This window comes from Brassica napus, chromosome A6, assembly GCF_020379485.1.
Source record: "Brassica napus cultivar Da-Ae chromosome A6, Da-Ae, whole genome shotgun sequence".
Taxonomy (NCBI): Eukaryota; Viridiplantae; Streptophyta; class Magnoliopsida; order Brassicales; family Brassicaceae; genus Brassica; species Brassica napus.
Window position 1 is genome coordinate 16,075,352 of NC_063439.1, and position 19,458 is coordinate 16,094,809.

At 37.6% G+C, this 19,458-nt stretch overlaps 1 protein-coding gene across 3 annotated transcripts; it reads right to left on the minus strand.

Annotated features, from left to right (window-relative positions):
• Positions 1 to 16,293: 16,293 nt before the first annotated feature.
• On the minus strand, positions 16,294 to 19,155 carry LOC106347705. Of its 3 annotated transcripts, XM_013787296.2 has the most exons (8): positions 18,954 to 19,155; positions 18,423 to 18,810; positions 18,056 to 18,201; positions 17,790 to 17,885; positions 17,423 to 17,679; positions 17,135 to 17,355; positions 16,653 to 17,044; positions 16,294 to 16,492 (listed from the first exon to the last, which is right to left on the minus strand). In XM_013787296.2, the coding sequence occupies exons 2-7, from the start codon at positions 18,759 to 18,761 to the stop codon at positions 16,664 to 16,666; spliced, it is 1,440 nt and encodes a 479-aa protein (XP_013642750.1). In that variant the 5' UTR covers positions 18,762 to 18,810; positions 18,954 to 19,155; the 3' UTR covers positions 16,294 to 16,492; positions 16,653 to 16,663. The 3 variants fall into 3 exon arrangements, with proteins under 3 accessions (XP_013642750.1, XP_013642749.1, XP_048590811.1); XM_013787295.3 differs by having other exon boundaries at positions 16,294 to 17,044; XM_048734854.1 differs by having other exon boundaries at positions 16,294 to 17,044; positions 18,423 to 18,862; positions 18,954 to 19,121.
• Positions 19,156 to 19,458: the final 303 nt, after the last annotated feature.

Below are 19,458 nucleotides of genomic sequence, written 5' to 3' on the forward strand. Positions count from 1 at the left end.
ATTCCTGATCTCAAGAGCAACATTTTGAGTCTTGGCCAAGCAACAAAGGCTGGATGTGAAGTCAGAATGAAAGAGGGAGATCTTACTTTAGTTGATAAGAAGGAAATCTTGTAGTAAAGGCCAAAAGATCTGCTAATCGCCTCTACAAAGTACTCATGGATATAGTGGATGATAAGTGTTTGCAAGCTACAACAGTGTCTGAATCAGGTATCTGGCATGCGCGTCTGGGGCACATAGGAGCAAGTTCGTTGAAGACAATGATACGAGACCAACTGTTGCTAGGCTCTTACCAAAGCTGAGCGTTGAGACAGACCCATGCCCATCGTGTTTACTTGGCAAGCAAGCCAGACGTCCTTTCCCATTTTGCTCCAGTTATCGTGCTGAGACTGTACTGGAACTGATACATGGGGATCTCTGCGGTCCCATCAACCCACCCACAGCAGGAAACAACAGATACATTTTTGTTCTCATCGACGACTACTCTAGGTATATGTGGTCGATACTTCTAAAAGGGAAACATGAGGCACTCGAGAAGTTCAAGATATTTAAGTCGATGGTAGAAGCTGAGATAAAGGCGAAAATCAAGACTTTGAGAACTGACAGAGGAGGAGAATTTACCTCAAATGAGTTCAAATCTTTTTGTGAGCTTTCAGGGATCAACACACAGCTCACGGCGCCGTATTCACCTCAACAGAATGGCATAGTAGAGCGCAGAAACTGAACTTTATTGGAAATGACAAAAAGCATCCTCAAACACATGCAAGTGCCAAATTTTCTTTGGGGTGAAGGGGTTAGGCATTCAACATACCTTATCAACCGTGTTGGAACCAAAGCCTTGGAGTTATCAACACCGTACGAAGTACTGAAGGGACGGAAACCAAACATTGAACACCTCAAGGTGTTTGGGTGTGTCGGGTATGCTAAGGTAGATGCACCTCAGTTGAAGAAGTTAGATGACAGAAGCAGAGTACTTGTGCACTTGGGTACAGAACCTGGATCAAAGGCATACCGACTGTATGATCCAACAAGCCGAAGAATTGTGGTGAGCAGAGATGTGATCTTCGAGGAAAACAAAAGGTGGAGCTGGAGTAGTCAACCACGGGAAGTTGCTGATGAATTTAGTAACTTCAAGGTGGTATTTGGAGAGTACGGGAATCACGGTCTAAATGAGGAAGATAATATAGATAGTGATAAAGCTATGGACTCGAACCATGACGAAGACGATGAACCGCCTCAGAGATCAGAACCGTTGGCTTTACCTGACGCAGAAACAGAGGAACCACAAGTGGAACTCAGAAGGTCAACCCGAATCACTAAGAAACCAAGTTACCTTGAGGATTACGTCTACGTAGCAGAGATTGAAGGGGAAAAACTTTTGCTGATGGTGAACGATGAACCGTATTACTTTGTTGATGCAGCAAAAGAAAAGGTGTGGAAGGATGCATGTGATGACGAGATCGCATCCATAGTTAAAAACAACTCTTGGGAGCTTGTTGATCTTCCACCAGGAGCTAAGGCAATCGGACTAAAGTGGATTTTCAAGATCAAACGTAACTCTGACGGCACCATCAACAAACATAAGTCTCGTTTGGTAGCAAAGGGATATATCCAACGCCAAGGCATAGACAATGAGGAGGTTTTTGCACCCATGGCGCGCATAGAAACGATACGACTTATCATCGCATTAGCAGCGTCAAACGGATGGCAAGTTCATCACCTGGATGTAAAGACTGCATTCCTGTACGGAGAGCTGAAAGAGAATGTCTACGTGAGTCAACCAGAGGGATATGAAGTAGAAGGAAGCAAAGAGAAGGTATACAAACTCAAGAAAGCATTCTACGGCCTAAAGCAGGCTCCAAGAGCATGGAACGAGAAGTTAAACCATACTCTTGGAGAGTTGAAGTTTGTTAAATGCACCAAGGAACCATCTCTGTATCGCCTACGAACGGGGAAAGATCTCCTACTGGTAGCCGTGTATGTGGATGATCTATTGATTACTGGGTCTAAAGCAGAGATGATACATGAGTTCAAGCGAAACATGTCTTTCAAGTTTGAGATGACTGATCTGGGGTTACTAACATACTACTTAGGTATTGAGGTACTGCAACATGGTGAAGGGATCTGTTTGAAGCAGGAGAGTTACGCAAGAAAGATACTGGAAGAGACGAGCATGAGTGAATGCAATGCTACATTAATTCTGATGGATGCAGGTTTGGTATTGTCAAAAGCTAAAGAAGAACGAAGCGTAGAAGAAAAGGACTTTCGATGTGTTATAGGGTGTTTACGATACCTACTGCACACTCGTCCTGATCTTGCCTATTCAGTTGGAGTGCTGAGCCGGTATATGCATGAACCAAAGGAGACACACCTCGCAGCTTTGAAGCAGGTATTACATTATGTAAAGGGAACTTCGAGCTACGGTTTGGAGTATAAAAGAACAAGAGAGTCACAATTGGTTGGATACAGTGACAGCAGTCACAATGTATGTGTTGATGATGGAAGGAGCACTACTGGTCACATGTTCTACCTCAACAATTGTCTGATAACATGGTGTTCCAGCAAGCAAGAAACCGTTGCTTTGTCGTCCTGTGAAGCTGAATTTATGGCAGCCACTGAGGCGGCTAAACAAGGAATATGGCTGCAGGAACTACTTGCTGAGGTTGTGGAGAAGCCATGCGAAAGGGTCATGATCAGAATAGACAACAAATCAGCCATTGCATAGACGAAGAATCCTGTCTTTCATGGACGCAGTAAGCACATCCATAAGAGGTATCATTTCATCAGAGAATGCATTGACAATGATTAGGTTGAAGTGGAGCGTGTTGCAGGAAGTCTTCAGAAAGCTGATGTGCTGACCAAAGCACTTGGAAGAACAAAGTTTGGTGAAATGAGAGAGCTGATTGGACTGAGAGATCTGGCGAGTGAAGTTTTCAAGTTTAGGAGGGTGAATGTTGGAGATAAACTTGAATCTATTTGTGTTAATCCTATTTAATATGTGTTTTAGATAAGGATGAATCCTAATGAGATTAGGATAAGAAACTCTATATAAGAAGATGGTGAGATGTACCATGAACTTGTGAGATTTAGAGATTGTTGTGAGAACTTGAGTTTTGAGGTATTTTCTTAAGCTAATAAAGAGAGTTTGATAATCTTTGAGTCTCATATTGTTAACGATAAACCGATATGAACTACATCTACGGTGGTCACGTCTCAAACTACATGAAAATGTTGAATGAAGATCAGCCAGAGAAGTTTCAGACTCGCTTCAGCCAGTACTTGAAGAAAGGAGTTGATGCTGAGGGCATGGATGAATTAGTTTAGTTTTGTAAAATTAGGTTTAGATTTTGGTATTGGTTTTGGTTCTGGTATGTGTATTTTTGTAAAACAGGTTTTAGTTAATAAATAAAATTTAATTTTAAATTGATTTCGATGTAATTTTTAATTATTTAATTTTTAATAATATTCACTCAGTAACATATATATTATGAAAATAGCATTATACCTATTTCATTATAAAATATTTTATAGCAAATAATATAATAGCAACTAGGTTAAGACCTACGCCTTACACGAGATGAATATTATATATACATTCTTTTTATGTATTATATGTTTTTATATATTATTAAATATTAAATATATATTAAATAATTAAAATTTAGTAACTATTACATATATAATTAAATTGGTGTAAATACATAAATAAATTTTATTAATCCACACAAACACTTTTTTCTATTTTATATGGTATAAAATTAAGTTTAAATGATATTAACATAGACATATAATACATTTTTATTATTGACATCTGTTATAAAATATTTTATACTCATATTATTTTTGATCATTTGTACTTATTTATAACAAAAAATTAAATCATTAATAATAATAAAAATTTGTGGGATTTTTAATAGTTTTAGTAATTTATAATTTTATAAATCATTCAATGCAAAATTTAAAATCTAAATATTAAGTTGTCAATAGTTGTTCAAAATGTTTATCAAAAAAATTCAAAGCAAATTTCGAAATTAAAATACTTATGTATTTTATATGGTATATAATTTATTTTTTTACAAAAATATTAATATACATATATATAATATTTATTAAATAAGACTTCCTACTTATGTAATTTTCAAATCATTTGTATCTTGTTATAATCGAAATTTTAAACCATGGATCACAACATTTTTAATGTGAGATTTTTAACAACTTTAGTCATTTATAGTCGTTTTTAAAAGTTCAAAACATAAAATATACGAAAATCTAAAATTTTATTATATAGTTAATGTGGTTTTTTAATTTATTTTAATAAGTTAAAAAATTTTAAAAAAGATAGAGAATAAATTAATTTTTATCAAATCTTTATTATTCAAAATCATTAATTGTCATATATACTTCAGCCATATTAAGTAATTACGTGATTTCTATTTAAGGAAACAATGAAGAACATTCATTATTAATTTAGTTTATTAAAAAATTTATTATATATTAATATGGACCAACATATTTTTTTAAGGATTCTAAGAATGATCCTGGTCATGACACGTGGCGACAAAAATATGTTATAATGCTCCTCTTTTAATATATAAGGGATAAGAGATTGTTATTGTTGATGGATCTACAATCCCCCTATATATTAAAAGAGAAGTAACTTTAGTGAGGTCTGATGACTTGTCGCTCATAGGTGAAGTTTCAAAAAAATTGTTATAATTTGATTGGTCGATTGTTTTTAATTTTTATTTATTTAAATTAGATCTAAAAATTTAAGGTAAGTCTAAAAACATTTAACATCACTTGCCATATAATCTAAATAATATTAAAAATAATAATTTAGGGCAACTAATTCTCGAAATTATAGAAAGATTAATAATGTTATATTTATTACTTTTAATATTTATAAACTATAAAATATAATTAACGAATTTTTATATAAGATAATTATAATAGTTTTATACTCTACTTAATGAATTGTATTCGAATATAATTATATAATAACTATTTTAAATATTACAAAATCCAAACATGTTTATTAATATGATTTTTAAATATTTATCGTTGTTTACAGAATAAATTTATCAAAATTTTAAAATTAGTTATATAGTGTTATAAATTATTTATAAAAATATAAATCCTACTATATATTGATTGAGAAGTCACATAAGTGATTTTTTATTACGTGTTCATCATAAATGAACTCTTCAAATTGTTATAATTTGATTGACCAATGAATTTTAATTTTATTTATTATAATTATATCTGAAAAGAAAGGATAATTCAATTACCACTTTCCAAATAATCTACATAATATAAGAAAAATAATTATTTATGGTAACTAATTGTTGAAACTATAGAGTAATAATGCGACCAATTTTTTTATATATTTATAAATTACATAAAATAATAAAAAAAAGTGTTTATTTGAATTGATATAATGATTTTATATTTGCATAGAAAAAAATATATTTGTATATAAAGTATCATAATAACTATTAATGTCTAATAATTCAATGCATGCTTTATAAATCATTTATAAAATTATAAATACATTTATAAAAACCATACATTTTAAATTATTATAAGAGGTTCTAAGTCATTTATAGAAGCTTATACATTAATTTATAAAATGCATTTTGAAAATTTATCCTCCTATTATAATATTTTGAATTTCTTTCATTTTAATGGTAAAATTCCTCAACTATGTTTACTTAGTGTAGAAACCATAAACTAAAGATTTACTGGTAGTAATAGTAATTATGACCTGCTAGAGTTTAATTCATTAAATAAAGTTAGTTTAGGGAGTTTTTCGTTAAATACTTAGTTTGGGTTTTTTTTATCCAAAACAAACTTAGTTGGAGGTTTTAACGTTAAAATTCCTTATTCTTTCCTTATTATCTATTATTTAAATCTTTATAGTGGAATTTGTTTTATCAAAAACCAGTTGCAATCAACTGACGAGATATCTTCTTTCCTAATATCATGCATTTAATATTTAAATATATATATATATATAGCAAGATTTGAGTTACCAAAATTATGTATATATTATAACCAAAATATCTTAAAAAATTTATTAGAAGATATTCTATCTCAGAGCTGAATTAAAATTTATTTGAAGATATTCTATCTCACAGCTTCTTTTGAAAACTAAGTCATTTAGAAACTTAAACTAATTTGCTATATAAATATCACACCACCCTCATTAGTTTCACGCATCTATCTTTTAAGTTTTCATATGTTTTTGATCGTTCTAATTTAAATTCTACTTTTGTGATCTTGCGCAGGTGTATGATAATCAATAAGTAACTCATAGACGGGAACACCATTACTGGTAATTTTATGGGAGATTCTTCTTCTCTGTTTATTTTTGTTCTCTTCCATCTTGTATATCTATCTATATTTTTGGATCAGTAGTGATTCAACTAACAAAAAGAGACGACTATGTTTATCCAGGAAATGATCATTGTGAACATAGCTTGGGCTTCGGCAAGACAGATGGGCCAGAAGCAATACTGATGTGACTTGGGCCAAGAACACGCAGGCCCACTCCAGCTGAAACACCTAATCACATATAAACATGACGAGCGTATGTTGATTAGGTTAAGCCGTACAATACAAGAAGATTGTTACAGAGCAGACAGCAACAAGTATTCAGATCAAGGTGAAGTGCAAGGGGAAGGAGACAACAATACAAGATCAATAGCTTAGGCCTAAGTCTAGTTGATCTAAGGAGTTTGTTGTATTCTCTTGTGAAGAGTATTTGATACTTGTGTAACAACCTATCTAGAACACTACTTTGGTGTTTCTAGAATCTCTTTGATCTAGTGAAGTTTGGGAGCAGAAGTTCTCCCACGAGACATACCGTGCCGAGGGCCGGGAACTCGTTAAATTGACTGTGTCATTGCTTTCAGTTTAAAACCTAGATCTAAAAATAACTTGGAACCTAAGTAACCTAAGCTAAATTCTCTTACAAGTGGTATCAGAGCATCCGGGTTATTAAGGCTACTTAGGAGAGAGAGACAGAGTCATATCCACTACCTGTTCAATGGTGACTTCGAAGGAACGTGTGGATATCGACCGGTTTGAGGGTGATGGTGATTTCACCCTATGAAAGGTGAGGATGCTTGCTCACTTTGGAGTGCTTGGACTTAAATCCATTCTCACTGATGAGAAGCTTCTAAAGGAAGGTTCAGACACCAAGGATGAATGTGGGAACCGAAATTCGCACTGTCGATTTCCGTTTAAATAATGAAACTAGGAAAACCCTAATTTCCCAGAGGACCCGGATATCTGCTAATTACCACACGTCAAGCAATCAGAACACGAGAATAACAACGATAAAGTATAATAAATCGAAAAGAGAGCAAAGAAGATCTTACTCCGAATTTGCGTATGAGCGTTTACAACAAGGTATAAGCCTGGGCTCGAGAGCTGTCGGCGAGATTCCTAGTTCTAGTAACCCTAAGACGGCTAAACCTAATTGAGTCGCAGCTCGAAATAACAAAAACGGAAAATTGCCTAAATTGCTCTAAGTGCTAAGTTTGCTCTGAAAAAGTTCTTCCCCCTCTGCTCCTCGCCTAGGACTCCTTATATACTAGCTCCAAGGTCGGTTTACGCTTTTACTCTTCTGCCCTTAAGCCGTCATAGCATAAAAATGGAGATATTCCATTTTTCCCGATCTTCACAATTATCTTCAAAACTTCCGTATTTATCCGCGGAAACTTGACATTTATCCTTCCTTGTGGGCCAAGCGTGAACCATGCTGTGGTTTACGGGCTTTTGGTTAGGAAAATCGTAGGATGGGCCTCGAGTCGTGTTTTAGGTCCCTTTGGGCCGTCTTCCGACTCGACCCGTTTACTACGAATTTTCCGCGGTTTCTAATCCGCGAAGTTTGATCGATGAATTAGAATAGCGGGAAACATGGACTGAGCTTGCTACGGTCTTCGGGAGATAGCATTCGAAGGTTTGACGAGAATGCAAGGATTGGTGTCGTATCGATGTTCGGAAAGGTTCAATCGCTACACAGCGACCGAACTTTGGCTCGAGCCGGTTGCTTCGTCGCGACCGAGCGGGACGAGCGCTCGGTCGCTACGTAGCGACCGAGCTTTGGCTTGAGCTCGGTCGCTACGTAGCGACCGAGCGGGACGATCGCTCGGTTGCTATGTAGCGACCGAGCCTGGCTGAGCTCGGTCGCTACGTAGCGACCGAACGGAACGATCGCTCGGTTGCTACGTAGCGATCGAGCTTGGTCGAGCTCGGTCGCTACGTAGCGACCGAGCGGGACGATCGCTACGTAGCGACCGAGCGGGACGTAGCGACCGAGCTTGGCCGGGCTCGATCGCTACGTAGCGACCGAGCGGGACGTGCGCTCGGTCGCTACGTAGCGACCGAGCTTGGCTCGGGTTTGGTTGCTGCATAGTGACCGGACGGCGTGTATGCGCGGTGACCGAGCTTGGTTTGTTCAATTTGAATCCCAAAGGATACTTCTTCGTAAAAACTTTGTATTGGTTATTTTTACGAAAATTACATCTTTCCTTTTACTATCTCTTTCGGAAATACGATCTCCGAGGATTTTCGGGTGGTAATTCCGTCGTAACCGTTTTTGACCCCAACAATGAACCCGAGTCTGCCATGAAGGACTCGGGAAAGGGATTGGCTGGAATTGTTGACCCTGCACCTGCGATAGATCCTGCAAAATTTGAGAAATCAGAAAAGGCTAAAGACCTGATTGTGCTGAATGTTGGGAATAAGGTACTACGAAAAATTCAACATTGGGAGACTGCTGCTGCAATGTGGAGTACACTGAACAATCTCTACACAGAGACTTCCGTACCCAACAGGATTTATCTACAGCTCAGGTTCTACACTTTCAAGATGGTTGACTCAAAATCTATTGATGAGAATGTTGATGATTTCCTAAAGCTTGTAGCAGACTTAAATAATCTGCAAGTTCAAGTATCATAGGAAGTTCAAGCTATCTTGCTGTTAAGTTCTCTACCTGCTAAATATGATCAACTCAAGGAGACCCTCAAGTATGGGAGAGACACACTGAGCCTAGCTGAGGTTACTGGTGCTGCAAAGTCTAAAGAAAGAGAGTTGATCGAGAGTGGTAAGTTCACCAGGTCAGGTGGAGAAGGTCTGCTTGTACACAGAGGCAGATCAGAACAAAGGTCCGGAAAGGGCAATGGAAAGACATACAAAGGTAGATCACAGAGTCGACATGGGAGATCCAAGTCTCGTTCCAGGAACAACAAAAACACTAAGGGATGTTTTGTATGTGGAAAGGAGGGTCATTGGAAGCGTGATTGCCCTGACAGGAGATCAGCCAAGTCGCAAGACTCGGCGAATGTAGCAGAAGAGGCAAAGCAACCTCTAATACTTACAGTCAGCACGCAATATACTAAGGACGAGTGGGTGATGGACTCAGGATGTTCATTTCATATCACACCTGATAAGAGCTTCTTATTTGATTTGGAAGAATTTAAGGGAGGCAAAGTGTTGATGGCAAACAACACTCACAGCAACATTCAGGGAATTGGGAAAATTAAAATTCTAAATCCAGACGGTTCTTTGGTTATCTTAATAGGAGTTATATACATGCCAGGCATGAGCAGGAATTTAATTTCTTATGGAATGTTGGAAACAGCAGGATGTCGATATGAAGGAAGAGATCTCACAGTTAATTTCTTCAAGGATGATAAAAGGGTTCTGTCTGGACGGTATCACCTGGGACTGTATTATCTTCAAGGAACAGTCTTAAGTGGAGAAGCTAATCTATCCAGAGCTGAGAAGAATATGACTAATGTTTGGCATTCACGCCTCGGTCATATGAGTCTTAATAACATGTCAGAACTTGTCAAAAGGGGATTTATCGTCGACAAGGATGTTAAGACACTGGATTTCTGCGAACATTGTATCATTGGGAAGTCACACAAGCAAAGCTTTCCCAAAGCTAAACATGTGACTAATGGCATTCTGGAGTATGTTCATTCTGACTTATGGGGTTCTCCTTCTACACCAGACAGCCTTGCTGGAGCTAAGTATTTTGTCACTTTTATTGATGATTTTTCAAAAAAGGTCTGGATTTATTTTCTGAAGACTAAGGATGAGGTGTTTTATAAGTTCAGGGAATGGAAGGCTGAAGTTGAAACAAAGACAGAGAAGAAAATCAAGTGTTTAAGAACAGACAATGGTCTGGAGTTCTGTAATAAACAGTTTGATGAGTACTGCAAGAAGGCTGGGATTAAGAGGCACATAACCTGTACTTACACTCCGCAGCAGAATGGAGTTTCAGAAAGAATGAACAGAACAATTATGGATAAAGTGAGATGTATGTTAGCCGAATCTGGCTTGGACCAAAGCTTCTAGGCAGAAGCTGCATCTACTGCGATTTATTTGATTAATAGATCACCTAACTCTACGCTGGAATTCAAAATGCCTGAAGAAGTATGGTCAGGTTATAAACCTGATCTGGGACACCTCAGAACGTTTGGATGCACTGCTTATGTGCACATAACCGAGGACAAAACGGGACCCAGAGCCATCAAGGGAGTGTTCGTAGGATACCCTATGGGCACTAAAGGTTACAGGGTCTGGATAGAGGAGGAAGGCAGATGCAGAACAAGCAGAAACGTTGTCTTCAACGAGGATGAGCTGTATAAACACACTGTTGCTAAAGGAAAAGAAAGCACAGAAGTGACCAAGAAAGAAAAACGAGCTAAGAAGAAGGTTTCATTCAGTGATGATTTGATCAGAAGGCCTTCTCCTTATGTCGAATCCGAAGCCACATCTGATCAAGGTGGAGAAGAATCATCGTCTAGCTCTAACAGCTCTAGTGACGAAGAACAAGATCACGAGGTTGACAGTGAACGTGATCACGACGTTGAGAGTGAGAGTGGTGACACTGAAACTCTTGACACCTATGTTCTAGCACGAGATAGAGAAAGGAGACAGAACGTGAGACCACCATCACGATATGAGGATGGGAACTTTGTGGCTTATGCGCTCAATGTGATTGATGATTTGGAAGTTCAGGAACCAAAATCCTATGCAGAAGCAATGAGAAGTCGTGAAAGTAAGCAATGGAAGCATGCTGCAGAAGAAGAAATGGAGTCTCACAGAAAGAATAGAACCTGGGATCTCATTGATATGCCTGAAAAGGCAAAGCTTGTGGGATGCAGATGGCTACTCAAGCTAAAGCCAGGAATCCCAGGTGTTGAGGATGAACGATACAAGGGCAGATTAGTTGCCAAAGGATATTCACAGAGAGAAGGAGTCGACTACAATGAGATCTTCTCTCCAGTGGTAAAACATGTTTCCATCAGGCTAATGCTTAGCATTGTGGTGAATTTAGACTTAGAACTAGAGCAGATGGATGTGAAAACAGATTTTCTACATGGAAGCTTGGAGAAAAGAATCTTAATGGAACAGCCTGAAGGCTTTATAAAACCAGGAACAGAGAACAAAGTGTGCTTGCCGAGAAAGTCTCTGTATGGTTTGAAGCAGTCTCCAAGAAGATGGAACCACCGGTTCAATAGCTTCATGAAGGATCAGCTATTTGAGCGTTGCAGTAAAGATCTATGTGTCTATATGAGAGACGTTAAAACCGACAAAGCCATCTATCTGCTCCTCTATGTCGACGACATGCTGATTGCTTCAGGAAACAAGAAAGTGATCAAGGATCTTAAAGAAAAGATGAGTGGAGAATTTGAGATGAAAGATATGGGAAAAGCATCCAGAATACTGGGAATGGACATCATCAGAGATAGAAAGAAAGGAACATTGATTCTGTCTCAAAGAAAGTACATTGAAAAAGTGATAAAAACATTTGGAATGCAGGACGCCAAGGCTGTAGTCACTCCCACCTCTACTCAGTTTAAGCTTCGAAGTCTAACAGAAAAAGAATGGAAAGAAGAGGCAGCACATATGGAAAGGATTCCATATTCCAGTGCCGTAGGAAGCCTAATGTATGCAATGGTCGGGTCGAGGCCTGACCTAGGATTTGCAGTAGGCTATGTTTGTCGCTTCATGAGTAAACCAGGAAAGGACCACTGGTCAGCAGTCAAGTGGGTTCTACGATACTTAAAGGAAGCAATGAACTCATCTCTAACATTCAGAAAACATTCTACACTAGAAGTTGAAGGCTATTCAGACTCAGACTATGCAACAGACATGGACAGACGACGCTCAGTTACAGGTTATGCTTTCAAGTTTGCAGGCAATACAGTTTCATGGAAATCATGTCTACAATCAGTTGTTGCACTTTCAACTACAGAAGCCGAATACGTGGCTATGAATGAAGCAGCTAAAGAAGCAATGTGGCTAAAAGAGATATGCACAGAGCTAGGATTCAAACAACAGGGAATCAAACTCTACTGCGATTCTCAAAGTGCCCTAGCTCTAGCAAGAAATCCAGTCAATCACGAGAAGACTAAGCACATAGCTACCAAGTTCAACTTCATTCGAGACCTAGTGGAAGCACGAGACATAGTTCTACACAAGATTCATACAAATGTTAATCCTGCAGATTTCCTAACTAAGACAGTACCTGGTCAGAAGTTCCAGCTTTGCTGTGAACTTTTGAATGTCCACTGATGAGATAGGAAGACGCTCCAGGTGACTATGGTTGTCTAAACTTCACCCTCGCAGATCACAAGTAACAAACGCATGTTAGTGAATACGAAGGAGGAGTCAATTGATGGCCAAAAGTATTGTGACAAGAGACATGAGATGTTACCTGGAGCAGAAGTAGAATCGAGAAGAGTCCTCGGTTCAGGTGGAGGAGTTCACCAAGCAACACCAACCAGTCACGAGTTTGGTGTTAGGAATGTCGTCACCAACCATTTCTTCAAAGTGCTTTCAAACCCACAACGAGCTACAAGAAACAAAAGGAGTTGTGGAGAAGTTCAGTTGATGAGAAGCAGGGAAGCAGCGCGTTTAGAGCTCACCGAGCTAAGGTAGATTACTCAGATCAAGATACAGAATCATCAGGATCGTACTAGGGATGTCATACTTGAAGGTGCCCTGAAACGTCAGATGGATCAGATCAGAGTAGATCAAAAACACGCAGAAAGAGGGATGAGGACTTGTCAGTTCATACCTCGGTTCACAGAAGAGGTGGAGCGTGACAGTGGAGCTCGAGTAAGAGCCGGAATCATGTCGGATAAGACATGCAAGACACAAAGAATTAAAGGATCAGTTAAATTCCCAAGAAAGCTCTCGACTTTCTTTACAGAAGACCCTAATCTCAAAGCTAAAATGGAGATCAGATGTACCTGGAGATAACAGAGGAGCAGAGGGACGTCGGTACGACGGAGCTGATCGAGATCTCTCGGAGATCGGAGCCAAGACCATTTCTCTGGTGGAGGTTCGCGAGAAGAGAGACGGCGAGAGAGAGAGAGAGAGTAGAGACGAATGTCTTTCTTTCGCAAGAAGAAAAAAGAGACCAAGGCGTGAGGCTGTCGGCACGAGGGGTTCATTGAGGTGGGCCAGGATCGGGCCTTAACCAAGCTGGTGGAGATTTGTGAACATAGCTTGGGCTTCGGCAAGACAAATGGGCCAGAAGCAATAATGATGTGACTTAGGCCAAGAACACGCAGGCCCACTCCAGCTGAAACACCTAATCACATATAAAAATGACGTAAGTATGTTGATTAGGTTAAGCCGTACAATACAAGAAGATTGTTACAGAGCAGACAGCAACAAGTATTCAGATCAAGGTGAAGTGCAAGGGGAAGGAGACAACAATACAAGATCAATAGCTTAGGCCTAAGTCTAGTTGATCTAAGGAGTTTGTTGTATTCTCTTGTGAAGAGTATTTGATACTTGTGTAACAACCTATCTAGAACACTACTTTGGTGTTTCTAGAGTCTCTTTGATCTAGTGAAGTTTGGGAGCAGAAGTTCTCCCACGAGACGTACCGTGCCGAGGACCGGGAACTCGTTAAATTGACTGTGTCATTGCTTTCAGTTTAAAACCTAGATCTAAGACTAACTTGGAACCTAAGTAACCTAAGCTAATTTCTCTTACAATCATCCCTTTCGAAAAAGGTAATTCTTTTTTTTATAAAGTTAAATCACTTATCAAGAATATAATATAAGATGTGTGTGCTAATCAAGTGCAATTTATTTATTGTGCGTGATCCTTTTCGGTACGTCTTAGAGCCAAAAGTAATCTCAAAGCTTTTTAAAAACTTTGAAACTCATTGACGTTGTCCTATCAATTATATAATTTGTTATCTTTTGGGGATTGTTTACATCTTTAAATATTTTTGTTAGAATTACCTCTTTTCTGACTCAAGGCTTAGAGAAGGAAACCGTAAATCATATATGCTGTTACAATGAAACCAATGATAATAAATCTTAGGTAATTCAAATCTCTCTTTTATATTTCATGGCTGATTTTTTTATTGGGGTTATGCGTGAAATATTTGTTTTTTCTCAATTATATTTATCTGATGTTTTAAGATTAGTGTTAAATGTGATCGTTTTTAAACATTCTAATGTATTCTTTGTTTATATGAACATGTATAAATTTCAATATGTAACATCGAATCTTTCATATTAACCATATACATGTAACATAAGTATTATATAGTTGTAAATATATAATTATCAATTTAATATTAATGTTAATGCCCGCACATGCATGCGGGCGGTCCACCTAGTAGCACTAAAAATGAATCGTAGTCAATTTGTAACAAACAAAACTAGTGCTATAGTTAAGTTAATAATATCACCCAGTTATTTCTATCGTATTTGCACATTACGTAGCGTAAAAAAAAGTGCTATCATAGAGAGGGTACCTATGATGGCTGCTGATGACATAATATATGAGAAAACACTATGAAAGTCCTATTATAGCGTGAGCTAAGAATGTACATATTTTTTTGTAGTGAATGATGCTGACTTTTTGTTTTATTTTGACAAATTTTCCTACATTATTTAGGACAAAGGTGGAGTTTCAAGGAAGCCAGTTGTCCTTCTATAATTTGAATTTGATAGACTACCTTGCCAATGTGATTGAAGAGGATTTTGAAGAAGTGTCCAGTTCTGTTTGCTACTACTGAAGTTTTAAAGGTCTCAAATCCATAGTCCAACTGTCTTTAGGGTTTGTGATTTCCCCTAATGCCAATATGCAATCCAACGCAGAATAAATAATATTTATTATAAACAAGTTTTATATAGGGTTTTTGCACTAGATAACCACAAAACAAATGTTATTTAGCTATATGGATATGTCACTGTTCTACTTTTATAATCCCCATCTTACCCCTACAGACATAAACATAAACTTTTCTGTCACCTAGATATTACATATACAATTCCATTTAAATCATAATTATATATTTTTTCTAAAGAGAAAATTTTTTCACCTTCGTTTATTGTTGTCGTTGATTCCAAAGAAAGAGAGAACATTTTAATATCCAGAAAGAAAAGAAAATCACGATTCTATATTCCCTTTGTTTCTCCATTCCTGCTCTTTTAATTTCCCCTTTTTCTATTATCCAAAGAATTTCTCCCATCTTCACATAAATCCCTATTTTTCCTCCACTAATGGACGAGTTTGAAGTTAGAGATCCTGAAAATGTACAATGATGATGATGAAGAAGGAAAAGATCTCTCCGATCTAAGAAATCCAGACTCGGATCTGTTTATAGCACCGGAGGATGTCAACGTCGTGTTCATCAAATAACGTTACTTTACAGATTAGACTGAACTAACAGGTGACAAAAAAAACAGAGGACAACGAGCTGGCCGTAGTGTCAGGGCTTTCTCCACCATTATCTTGTTATTGGTGAACACGAGTCTTACACATGAGAGAGAAATAAACAAGTTTAAATCTCAATTTTATTTGATTTTGGAAATTTGGAACTAAAGTTCCAATCGTTAGTGTGAAGAAAAAGTAGAAGAATCATCACTATTGATACAAGAGAAGAAGAATCATCCATTGTAACCGTGTTTGTATTTGCAAAGAACAATGTTATAAAATTCTACTGACATAAATATTGCCATAAAAGATTTTGTAACCGATTTTCATAAACATTGTAGGCCTGTTAGTGAACGCCGAGGACAAACTTGAACTTTTACCCACCACACTCCTACCAATCTTGCAAATTCATAAAATCATTACATGGTTCTGCAATTACCGACATATATTTGTATATTGAGCTAATTTGGTCTTTTATATAATACCCAAATTATTATTTAAATTCAATGTAAAGGTGTAGAACAGTAGATTTTACGGCTTCTGCTCTAAACTGCAATTAAACCGCATGTCTTCTTCTCCACTTTCTTTTCGTATAATGTTTTATCATATTATAAAATTTAAACGAACATTTCTTATTATAAATCTGACTTTACAAAACAGCACCAACAAATCTTGGACACGGCTTGTCAGCTTATTCCTGCAGATGGTGACCAAAGTCTGAACACCGTACTAAACCGTAGTTCTTCTCCCAACGTACGATAAACCGAACCTCACACCATTAACCCTAAACAATGACCCAAAACTAACTTTAACCGATTGATTCTTCTTGTTATCCCTCCACGCTGAATGAGAGACCGGTATATAGAATATCAATGCATACATACCACACACTTCTATGTACACGAATGGCAGATAGGTAAGATAGACACTGGGGCTGGTCTTACCTCTCAGAAGCCTAAAAGGGTCTGCTCTCAGGATCGACAAATCCAGCCAGCAGTGCACCGAAGAGCCAAAGCATGAGTACAAACACTATTGCTGTCCGCAACACTTGGCTACATACGTTCGGGCTCGGTTCTCCCTCATAAGCTAAATTAGGTGTCTGGACGTCGTAACTCCAGCTGCTGATGTCTAGCTGCTCTGTCTCTCCCGAGGTTCCTATCTTGCTTCTCGTGTGTGTTTGTGGTTGTGGTGAATCTTGTTCGCTGAGATTTGAGCATCTTTTGCAGTTGCAGTCGCTGCCAAGGTATGAAGGAAGCGTCTGGAGATATTCAGAGAGGACTCGGTGGAAAGTTTCCCCTTCAATTCTCAATTTCTTGCGTGTGGTTGGTCTGAGAATCTAAGAGAGGGGAATATAATATGATATGAAACGATCAATAGATCCAAGAACAAAGAGTAATATCAAAGTTAGCTCAGCTAGGATTTTTACTTGTATGAAAGTCTGAGAAATGACTCGGACAACAGGAGGAAGGCGAATGATGAATAGGCAGCCGAGACGGTTAGGGAAGTGATCTTGGAGAATTGAAGAACATGATCTCAACATCTGCATTGGAATCCTCAGAGGAGACAATCCTTCACAGTCCACTAATACCGTAAGTTCCGAATTCTCCGGGTTTAGAAGATGCAGAACGCCGTGCTCTACCTGAGAAACTGAGAAAAAACAAAACTTGATTAAAAGAAGAACATAGCAAAGACAACGACAATACTAGTGACGTACTGATTGCCTGAGCGAAACGAGGTCTTTCATGAGATGGCAACTTTACAAAAGCAAGCCCCAATCGTACAATGAGGCAAGGTCTTTGGTTCCTGTCGTATCCATGCCAAAAAACTAAACTTGACCATGTCTCAAGTTCTTCTTCTGACAGAAGTCTGTAAGTCTCCCTCCAATGGATTGTTTTTTTTATTGAAGATAGTAAGGAAGTGAAGTCTCCGTTTGACACTCTATAAAATCTATGAAGCTCATCCTCATTGATTCTACATTAAAAATGAGACTAAAATATTATGATCTAAATGCATACAATTTAACGTAGAAACTCAAAGTAAAGAGCATTTCTTCATATAACAACACTAAAAAGTCAAAGTACCTCTCAGGCAAGCTAAGTCTCTGCTTTTCCAGTTCTTCGTAGAGTTGTTTAACCCAGTCTTGTGAAGATACAGGATGTGTAGCCTCATCTTCAATCCTGTACATATTAGTAAAGTTAATATAAATCTAGATTATATTCAAAATACGACTATGAAGGTTTAATATTATCAGGGGATGTACAAAACTTTCAAGTGGCTCCAGATTAAAGTTGTAGAGTCTCAGGGTATGATAGTAGAATATGATAGATAAGACACTGACATCAGTTACCTTATGTCTGATAGAGACGTCTGTGGCTCAGATTGTGATTCTGAAGATGCATTAGATGCAGTACCACCTGGGGCTTCTTGCTTTGACTCTGACTGGTCTGTGAAAGCCTCTGCAATCGTGAGGACCAATAATGGCCGAGACAGCATCTGCATAAAAATTACATTGAGATTCACAGTAGATCAGTATAGATAGAGAGATATCAAATACGCATACCAAAGGGCCGCCATCTAGTGGGTTTTGAGATGATAGCATGATACATAAAAAAAAAACTTAAAAAGAGTAAAACAAGATAACAGAACTACAAGTGAATATAACACTAATCAATGAATTGCTACCAAAGCAGATTACAGGAGTTATTATTGCAAACCTGCATTGCCCTGATGAAATCCTTGAAGGGAGCCCATCTCCGAAACCACTTAAGAGGAGGATAACAGAAGCATTGCAACGCCTGAAGAGTGGTCCATAAATGAGGACACTTTGCCTTCGAAACTCTCCGAACGACTTCTAAAACAGCGACTTTGAGAAGAAAAACAGCTGCGTTTTGCACGGTTCCAGTGCCATTTCTTGAGAAAGAGACATGCTTACCGATCGTCTGGTGAACAGCTCTTGGAATAGCAGCTACTAGGCTTCTCTTAGGAAAGTCTTTCCCAGCCGCCCTCACAGAGTTTCTACTTGTAACAGAATGCTGTAATAATGGGTCTCCCATTAAAACAGTTTCAGATCACCTAATGAGGTAGGTCACCACCAATTCTGTGCTGCAAACAGATTGAAAATGTTCGCAAATAAGAAGCTGATCACTAATCTGAACTGCAATTATGATGATTCAACAATGATAAGCTATAATCCTCCTGGAAAATAAGAGAGTTATATGAAAATAATAATAATAAACAAAACGAACCACGAAAAATCCTCTATGATCGGAGAAAAGCTCTCTGGTTTCTTCGTTAACCTCCGAATCAGTTGACGGTAATCAGATCGGAAGAATCAAGCTGTCGGCAGGTTCCGCCTTCTCTCGAAATGAAACTTCGAGATTGAATAATTGATTAGGAGACACGGTATATGACACGTGTACTTGATGGTTCAAATTAGGTCTGAGACGGATCGAATATTGAGACAATTTGAAGATATCCGGATTTTTATCCGATGCATCCATAATTTTATTATTTTTATCCGGGTCTGGAGTTCTTGAATATTTAGATGTTAGATATCTTTCTAAAAATAATATTCGGCAGATATCTAGATCTGGATTTGGATCCTTAAAAGAAATAAAAAATAATATTAATATATATAAGATATTAACAATAATTTTTAAATAAAAATATATATAATGTATTTAATTATTTCTAAGTATAATATTCCCTCCGTTTCAATATAGATGATGTTTTAGGTGATTGTTTTTGTTT

Coding starts and splice junctions, on each gene's coding strand:
- LOC106347705 (XM_013787296.2), bottom strand. CDS start 18,761: ATGGGAGACCCATTATTACAGCATTCTGTTACAAGTAGAAACTCTGTG. Junction 17,886..18,055: donor ACGTCTCTATCAGACATAAG/GTAACTGATGTC, acceptor TAATATGTACAG/GATTGAAGATGAGGCTACAC. Junction 17,356..17,422: donor TCGTTTCGCTCAGGCAATCA/GTACGTCACTAG, acceptor GTTTTTTCTCAG/TTTCTCAGGTAGAGCACGGC.